The sequence below is a fragment of the Vigna unguiculata genome, chromosome 3, assembly GCF_037176805.1.
Source record: "Vigna unguiculata cultivar grain cowpea cultivar isolate G323 ecotype 2 chromosome 3, ASM3717680v1, whole genome shotgun sequence".
NCBI lineage: Eukaryota > Viridiplantae > Streptophyta > Magnoliopsida > Fabales > Fabaceae > Vigna > Vigna unguiculata.
Window position 1 is genome coordinate 42,979,547 of NC_140794.1, and position 10,307 is coordinate 42,989,853.

At 30.3% G+C, this 10,307-nt stretch overlaps 1 protein-coding gene across 1 annotated transcript; it reads left to right on the forward strand.

Moving 5' to 3' along the window:
• The first annotated feature begins 756 nt into the window (after nt 1–756).
• Nucleotides 757–3,187, forward strand: LOC146887883 (uncharacterized). Its single transcript, XM_085670450.1, has 12 exons — nt 757–897; nt 991–1,063; nt 1,338–1,413; nt 1,565–1,638; nt 1,717–1,816; nt 1,896–2,022; nt 2,091–2,248; nt 2,352–2,388; nt 2,563–2,733; nt 2,808–2,876; nt 2,958–3,014; nt 3,086–3,187. Exons 1-12 carry the CDS (start codon nt 757–759, stop codon nt 3,185–3,187), a joined length of 1,185 nt encoding a protein of 394 aa, XP_085526576.1.
• Nucleotides 3,188–10,307: the final 7,120 nt, after the last annotated feature.

A 10,307-nucleotide genomic window follows, 5' to 3' on the forward strand; every position in this document is an offset into this window, starting at 1 on the left:
TGATGATTGATGTTTGCTGAGAGTCAGAATTCTTTCTTCTTCTTCATACGAACGTAAGTTTTTTTTTTTGGCTGTTTATTTTTGTTGGCTGATCGTTGTTATTTTTTTTAAAACTCCTTCTTTTTGTTCTTCACATTAGCTTAACTTTGAAATTTTTTTGTTCTTCCGTTAGCTTTGTTGAAAGACATATTTGCTTTCTTTTTTCTTCTTCTTCAACTTCATTGCATCTTCTTTCTTCTTCTTCATACCAACATAATTTTTTTTAGTTGTTTATTTTTGTTGGTTGATCATTGTTATTTTTTTTAAAGCTCCTTCTTTTTGTTCTTCACAGTAGCTTAAGTTTGAAATTTTTTTGTTCGTGTTTTTTATTTTTTGTGATTGTTGTTGTTGAAGGTTTGCAGAAGTTGTTTTCGGTGTAGTTTCTTTTTGTTGTATTTTTATCATTTTGTTGTTGTTGTTCTTCTTCTTACTCTGTTCATTTATGTCTGTTTCTTTTTTCCGGTGTTCTTCTTTTTTTTTTGTTCTTCTTCTTACTCGGTGCACAACTTTTTTTTGCTTATAAAGCTCAAATATATAATTTTTGCTATGTTTTGGGTGTCGAAGAAAATGTTGATATTTTTTATTTAGAAACGGTTGAACATTATTTATTGTTTTAGATGTTGTTATTTTGAGTGTTGTTCATGTGTTTTGTTATTTTGAAGTTGTATACTTTTTTTTCCTGTAAAACATTTGACCTATTTTATTGATATATATTAGATGACAAGGAAATTTGATATGATCAAGTATATTGATGAAAAAAGGGAGACTTTGAAACTTGTTGTCCGAATTGTGGATCTTTGGTTTGTTGAGTCATGGGATTCCAAACGAAATATGGAGATGATTCTGACAGATCAAAAGGTAATGTATCATTGTATTGTCTATGTGCATTACATCTTTGAAATTGGAGAAAAATGGATATATTTGACGTTTATGCATGATTATGCTGGTCAGGGTGATGTTATCCCTGCTATGATTAAGAAGGAAGACATTAGTATGTGGGAAGACAAGCTAAAGGAGGGAGAAAGTTATATAATGCATAACTTCAAAATCTTAAACAACAGAGCTCAATATAGAGTTTGCGAGCACCCCTTTAGGCTATTGTTTATTAGAGCAACGTCTGTATGACGACAACCAATTGCCAGTATTCCTGCAAAAGTTTGGAAGTTCAAGAGTATAAAGGATATCATTGATGGACACTATTCTGCAGATTTGTTGGTTGGTAAGTTTTTTGTCCTTCATTCATATATGTTTGCTATATTTTTGTTATGTTTATTTACTGTTTTGTTTTTCCATTTTAGATGTCATTGGTGTGGTGGATAATGTGGAGGAGAAACCAAGTTCCAAAAATGTTGTCTTTGACCTAAAGGACTTGAGGTACAATTGATTGTAATGTTATTATTTGTCATAGACTAAGTTTATTATTTCATTTTAATGCTATTTTGAAGTTGTTGTTTGTTTTTCTATAATGCAATGGTGCATCCATCTGTTGCACTCTTTGGGATTCATATTGTATGCGATTGATTAGTTATTGGAGGGAAAGTCGTGAAACACCTTATCCTGCTATTATTCTTACTCAAGCAAAGATAAAGGTTGTCTCAGGTTTCATTGTATTTCAAAATGTTTGTTATATTCTTTAGTCTGCATAATTTGTAAATTTATTTAAATTATTTTGTATAGGTCCATGGCCGGTGTCATTGTCTAATTGTTGGAATGGATCGAAGTTGATTTTGGGAGATGATATACCTGAACTGACTGAATTTAGGAAGGAATTTTCAAAGTAATAGTTTTATATTACGACTATCTTATTGTATAAATCTTTGTATTTGATAAAGTACTAACTAATGTTTATTGTGTAGAACCTCTACTCATGAAATTTTTGAGGAGGGAAGCCAATATAGTGGGTCTTCCCAGATTAGTCATGTTGATAGGTTTATGTATAAAACTGTTGTTAAAAGTGTTTCAGAGATCCTGACTGTCATAGAGGTAGTTTTGATTTTGTATACTTTTATAGTCGATTTTTGTTATTATTAACCCTTCGTTTATTGTTGTAGGAGATTTCATGTGTTACTGTTGCACATACACTTAAATTTAACTTAGGAAATGATGGATGGAGTTACTTGGTTTGTAACTTATGTGCAAAAAGAACATATGAAGTTGGTTCTTTTAAGTGTTTGAATTGTGATGGTTATAATGAGTATCCAAAAATGAGGTTAGTAATAGCTGTGTAATAAAAATATCTTACTAATTACTAATAGATGCTTAATAGATTACGTATGTTATAATCTTATTTATGATTGAATATGTGTTTTCAGATACAAGCTTGAAATTCAAGTGATTGATGGAAAAAAGGTTGCTAACTTCATGCTTTGGGACTAAGACTGCATCAATTTAATTGGTGTATCTGCTGGTGATTTGCAAAAGAAAATGATCAAGGTTGTACAACTTGACTTTTCCATTAGTAATATAATAGTGTCATAATAATACTCATATTTCATTTCATCTTTCTTTCTCAAAATATATTAGGATGGTGAGGAGGATCCTATGTGTTTTCCAGAGGATCTAGACGTTCTTTTGGGCTGTACTTTGGCTTTCAAGGTCAAGCCCCAAGGAAATAATCGACCTGCTTCAGTAATGAGAGTTTCAACTGATCGTGAAATTATAGGTCACATTAGTAGTATTCTTGGACAAACTCAGGTTGTAATTTTAATTGTTCTGTATTGATTATGTCATCTATTTTGAGATAGAACTAAAAAGATCAAATTTTGCAGGTAATCAAAATTGTTGAAGCTAAGGAAAATTGTTCTAATGAATTACAACTTCATAAGGAGAAGTCCATAGTGAGTACATTTGAAGTTGGCTGCTTTTATTAATACACATTTTAATGTATTGTATGTTTTAATGTATATTGAATAATGCAGGCAATTGAGGTTGGAAAACGTATGATTTGTATACATACTCATACTGGGAGTTCTTTTGTAAGTATTTTAAAGTCAGTCTGATTTGTGGTCTGATAAAAATTTATAATTTTGGATGTTAAATTTTTCAGGCAATGGAACTTGCTGAATGTGGTGATAATGCAACATGCGACTTATCATATAATGTAACGCTACACAATATATACATCCCTTCGTACTCACATTCATGTTAAAAGCATACTTACTCTAATCCCTTAGAAGCAAGTTCTAAATCATATGTTAAAACTCTAATTCCTTAGCCATTTTAGCATACAATTTGCATTAAGATCACAATTCTAGAATGACCAAGAGTTAATGTCTATTCCTAGATCATAACTCTTGAGATGTTTTATCCATGTCTAGTTCCAAATTCATTTTCCAATGATTTAGTAACAACAAATAACATGATATTCCTATCATACACATTAAATATCAAGATAGAACAATTGAATACGAAGGAAATTATATAGCATAGGAAAAGTCACATAGTGTCTGAATTCATTACATCCAATCCTAATGAAAATAGAGACTAGCTACTCCTAATCATCTATAACATACGGATTTGATGAATTCGCACGAGTAGATGGAAGAATTCGCTGTAATTTCATCCACAAGATGCCCTTGACCGAAGCTTTCGAGTTTTTTTGCGTTTCCACCACGAAAAGAACTGACTTCTTTCCTTTGATTCTCGAAACTTAACCAACCAAAACGGTCTGCTCGCTGGGTGAGCCCTATCTCTCGTTGGGCGAGAGATCACTAAACTGCCACAGAACTGTTGTGTCTCGCTGGGCGAGACAGACTTCTTGTTGGGCGAGTGGGGGGGGGGGGGCTCTAGCTGGGCGAGATGGTCCTGACAGACAGCTTTGTAGTCTTCCATTTTCCTATACAATTACCTATACAATAATCTAAGAAAATAAAAATACTTCTAACTAAACAAAACACAAAATACTAATAAACTATCTAAGAAATAAACACCTCTCGCTGGGCGAGACAGACTTCTCGCTGGGCGAGTTGGGGGCTCTGGCTGGGTGAGATGGTTCTGGCAGACAACTTTGTAGTCTTCCATTTTCCTATACAATAACCTATACAATAATCTAAGAAAATAAAAATACTTCTAACTAAACAAAACACAAAATACTAATAAACTACCTAAGAAATAAACACCAAACACATGAAATAAAGATAAATAAGAGAGGTTAATAAGCTTAAATACCAAATATTTATCAAGCTTATCACAGTTATATAGATAAACAATATCCTTTATGAAATCGTATTAACAATAACTATACTAAGGTTTGATTATAGTTTTACTAATTATAAAATAATTGAATATTTGGTAATAATACTTTTTTATTTATTCAAAGTTTTCGTTATTCAAATATTGTACTTCAAGAAAAAACAATTTTGCTAATATCAAATTTTTATTTATTCAAATATTTAGGTTAATCAAATAATGTACATAACGAAAATTCAAATTTGGTATAGTACACACAAGACACATGTACAGAAAACACAATTAGTAGACATACTCAATATAATATTAAATAAGCAGTTCTATATAAACATATATATCAACATTCCAAAACATATTAATGTTGATATACAAAATATTTAACATCTAGAATTCATAAAAACGAAACTGAAACGAAGTGTTCATAGGTCCTACGTAATAGTTGCAGAGACAAAATATTCAGAAGACTAAAAGAAGCTAATTCTTCAATATATGGAAGACGCTCTTTTCTTCATTCTCCACAACAAATCTTATGCGATCATCGACAGCCAATCCATTTTCTTTGCAGAATTTCTTCCAACCACAGGTCAAATAACACTCATAGGCACTTCTGCCCGTCCAACAAATTTTGCAGTTCTAGAATTGAGATTGGCCATTCGTCAGCGTGTAGGTTTTGCGTCCCTTCATCAAGCATTCTTTTACAAATTTGGAATCCAGATACTACATTCAAACAAAACGTGTTAAGCCATCATAAATATGAACAAAATTATAAAAACATGATTATACATATAAATCTTACCAAAGAAGATGCTTTAACATCATAATTGCTTAATACTTTCTCAAAATTAGAAACTGCAACTGGAACTTGGGTGTTTGAAGCATTGGCCGAATTTCTGTTATAATCCATTTCTATTCCTTCGGCCGAGAAGATCCTATGAAGAAATATATTGTTTCCTACATAGTTTAAATGTAGGTAACACAGACCAGCCCTCTTGGTGAGAGGGATGTTATAAAAAAGTGCACTTTTTTGTAACATCTCTCTCCCCGAGAGCCTGTCAGGTCTGCAGCCCAATACATCCCAACCCCTCGCCCCAAGTGTCCCCCCACTTCGCAAGGCAGGTTGTTGTCAGTGGGTATCGAACCCCAAACCTAACCTTTAACACCCTCTCAACAAGAGAGATGTCACCAGTTGTGCTGCAGACCTGACAGGCTCTCGGGGAGAGAGATGTTACAGTCAACCCATAATATGTAATGTACCTACTGAAACCAAACAGAATCATCCTCAAAGACTCATCTGTATCGACGTATATTTCAAACATCTCTGACAGAGGATCATACAACTTGACCGCATAATTAAACGAAAGTTTATCCTCACAAAATATTTGGAAGTAATCCGGTAAAGTTATCAACAACTATGACAATAATCAAGAGATAAAATATATTAGCATGAATGACTATACAAATACAGTTCTAAATATAATAAAATGGATTAACATTGCATATCGTGGCTGGGATGAATTGCACCCTGAATGCTTGGAAAAACCTTATTGAGGACAAAGGGTTACATGCAAGAGAATTCTTTCTTTTACCAGGATACTCAACCTCCATCCAGTCCAAATCAAACACCCTTATACGAAAATAACAATCTCCCCAATAAAGGGTAGAGACGTAGTAAACATCGTTCAGGTTATAAAAGCACAGAATCTTCTGAACAACAAGAATCTGCCTCTGAGCCAAAAGAGCTTCTTTAAACTCTATATTTATCACATTTCCTTTCGGATCACTAAAAAAGTTGGTCCCCATCAGTAGTAATTTGCCCCATTGTTCATAAAAACCTTCTTCAAACTCGAGACACTCTTGACATATACCAAATGAGAAGGATTCATAAAAATCAAAACTTTGAACAAAAAATTTTAAAGATACTTCAAGCAGAACACCATCGTACAAAAAAATATACACTTTGGGCCAGAAAGTATGTATTCATATCGAAAAAAGCAAACTTTAACTAAATGAAAGAAGATAATCGACCAACCTCTGAGGGCTCCATCACCATGACTAAGTTCTGGTAAAAGTTTGTGAAGCTGATAGACCTGGATGAAGACATTTTCAGGTTTGGACCGTGCTGTAACTGCGAAGGATGATGCTTTGTTTCTTCCTTTCTGACCAAACACACGCACATTGATCCAACTTACCTTTTAAGGAAACCAAACGTAATGTTTGCACCAAATGAAACCTCCTAACGAAACCAATCAACGTGCTTCACAAAATCACCCCTCGATAAGACATGTAATAACTTCATATTGCCGGCATCTTTTCATATTCTGATACAAATATTATTTTTATTTTAATTATATTAAATTGGCAGAAAAAAAACGTTTATTATAGCATTTTAATGATGTGCTGTTAGGTTAAAGAATATCTGAAATCTTAATCGCAAAACATACAACATTTAACTGAAATTAACATTAAATTGAAATTAATTGTGAAATTAATAAAGCAATAAGACAATAATATTAGAAATATAACAACATTAATATATAAGCATAATTAATTCTACAAAAATTATATGAAAATTATATTTATTTAAGGAATATAATTATTACATATTCTTAAATTAAGATAAAAAGTCTTTAGAATCATTTAATTATAAATAGTAATGGGTTTATAAACAATAACTTTGAAATCTGATTTCAAACAAGAAAATTCAAAATAAAAAAAATTAAGACATGTTTTTTACTCTGTAATTTTTACTAGAAATCTAAACTTATTATCACAAACAATGTTTTGTTATTAAACTTCTAAAAAACATCATAGTGTCATTTCTTAATCCAAACAAAATAACAATCTATCTCACCACAAATTGATGATTTCAAATTACTTAAAAACACATGACATATAACACATAATATATATCAATAATTAATTATACGTAAATATATAATTATATCATTGTTGAATAAATCTTATCATTGAATATATTTAAATTGGCAATTAAAACTTTTAAAACTTTTAATTTAAATTATTGATTTATTAATAATAATATTAAAATCTATTTTCTAAACAAAAAAATTTTAAAAACCAAAAACACAACCCGTGTGTCCGCGCGGATCTCATGCTAGTTATACAATAAAAAAATATAAATTAATTTATACTATTACTTATTTTAAAAAAATTGTCTAAAGGTGTTAACATTTTTAGTGACGATGTTGTTCAAGAATGGAAAAAGGTTTGTGACCTGCATTTTAGTTATAGAATTCGTTATTTCTATTTAAAAAAACTCAAACGGTAATAGAAACTTGGAATTTGTACTCTATTCACTTAGATGTATTTAATATTCACAGGAAAGAGAGTAATAATTTAGAGGTGATACACTTCTTTATTTTTATGGATTTGAGAGAGGAAGAAAAGAAATAATAGCAAGATTTTTTTTTTATTTTCCCATTCTTTTTCATGGGAGAAGATTTAAAAGTGATACTTGCGAGATTATAATTATACCTTCGCTTCATTTTTTTTTAATTCAATTTAATTCACGAACATTTTTTTTGTAGTGGTGCACATTTCAAATAATTAATATCCAAAATTTTAAAATTGTTATAAAAAGAATAAAAGTTGAAAAAATAATTTTTAATTGTTATTTTTTTATTAAAATATTTTTTCTAAATACTTTTTTTATTAAAATATGTTATTTTAATTTATTAATTTTAATATTTTTTATGACATAAATCTAACTCATCTAATTATAATTTTAAATTACTTTCAAAATCAAGGATAATCTTGTTTTTTTTTCATTAAAGCTAATTTTTAATCTATCACATTAATCAAATCACTCATAAACTTTTACTAACTATACTTTTAAATCCACTCACTTTCATTTCCAAATCCCTTAAAGTGAACAATACAAACTTCATCATCTAATCCATTCAAATTCATTATTTTTCTTTCCCTCAAATCAATTCAATTTTCACAAGTGAACACCATTTTTTGAGAAGATGGATTTGGGAGAGAGTGAGTATAAAGTTGGATGAATATTAGTACATTTGGAGATGAAGTTTGTATTGTTTATTTTAATGAATTTGAAGGTAAATATGAGTGAATTTGAATGTGAAATTTCTTAGTGATATAATAAATTTAAAAAAGTAATAGATAAAATAGGAAAATTACAAAAATTCCCTTGTTAATATTATTTATTATTATTATTATTATTAATACTTCTCTTATTATTTATTATTATTATTATTATTATTATTTATTTCACACCTCACACTTCATCACCAGCTCAAGCCCAAACTAAACCACTAAACAGATTAGCCACCACTACCAAAAGAACATTCATGCTTTGCAAACGGATTAAGTAAAAACATTCTATATAAGCAGTAATTACTCTTGCCTCTCCTCATTATAGCATAATCTCTTTCTTAATGCATCCCACAAATCATTATCCTTGAACGCCCCCAAACCGTTTAAAACAAACACATAACTACTCACAAATCCATCTCTATAAATAGTAAATAGGTGAAAAAGAATACAACATAACACATAGTTAATACATAAGTGTTAATTTTGTCTTATAAGAGAAGTTAAGAGTAGAGAGACCAAATTTCTACGTTAGCATCTTTTGCCTTCGAAGTTGGAAGTGAAAGGAAACATTTCTGTTGCTTCCAAAACCCATTCTTAACTCTCTTACAATGTTTTCTTCTTTGGAAGACTCACCCACTGCAAGAGGCTATCTAATTGGGAGCACAATTTTTCAAACTGCGGCCAGTAACCATCTCTCGTACGAATCTTACTGCTGTGCAACAAATTACAAAAAGAGTTATGCAAAAATGGGAATTAGTTTGATACTTAACAAATTTGTATACATATTTTACCTTTCAATCATTCTTAACACATACAAAAGATTACATTTTTTAATGATCAAAATATTCTTAAAAACGAGTTAGCAAGTGGTGTATCTGGTGAAAAAATGCATTTGCCGATATAATTTCTATAAAAATGGACAAGTAGTGTGAAAAGGTTTTGGAGCATTCTTTGTTGTTTACTTGCATTTTCTTTTTCTCCATTCCAAATACATAGTCTGCATTTGGAGTTTTGTATGTACTATATCAAGAAATTATGTGGAGTGAGAAAGTAAGTATTGTCGAGCAAGAAAACTCCAACAGATAGTAAATTGAGATGGAAAGATGGTGGCAGTTGAACTGTACAAATGGCTGAAACGAAAATGTTAGAATTGTTTGGGAAAGTGACAAATTTGTTATGCATATAGGCTGCTGGGAAATAAAATATTCCAATGCGACCGCTACGTGACATGTGGCACTCATCTGCAATCCAAACGGTGAAACATCTGAAAAGAAAAAACAGAGGAATTTGCAACTAAGTCCAAATGGAACATTGTTGGGTATACAAATGAAAATATCAAAATCTTGTTTGGATACATTATAACAAAAATAACTTTTTGTTAAGTGGGTAGACAAAATCTTCCAGAGACATACATTTTCATGTGATTAACAACAATAAAAGTTGTTTATTTTGAAAAAAAAAAAATCTTTTAATAGCAATCAAATTAATTATGATAAATCGACAAAGTTGTTATAAGTAAAATTATATTTAGTCAATTTAAGTAAAATATAATGTTTAAATGAATGAAAAAGCGTGATTAAAATCTCATGATTAAGATCTCATATTTTATATATAAAAAAAGTACGATAAAAGTTAACTTTATTACAAAAGTTACACAACGAAACAAATTTCTATGGCGTCAAGTGTTTATAATAAATATTAAAACTAAGAAAATACATTTTCATCAAAAGGTTACTTTTGGAAAAATCAGGTGAACTTAACAAGAACAAGTGTGAGAATAGGAACTTCCATACAGATTAAGTACTTCATGTTAGGCCCAAAAGATTGGTTCTTTGTCCCAGAAAACACTATGGTGCATTGTGAGGCATAATAGAGTATGTGTTTCAGATATATACATTGGAAAGTGGCATATGATAAGGGATAACAAGAGTATACGTGTCCGAGAGTAATTTTGGATAAAATTAGTGATGGACCTATTATTTTTTACGAGTAATAAATATTTTAAT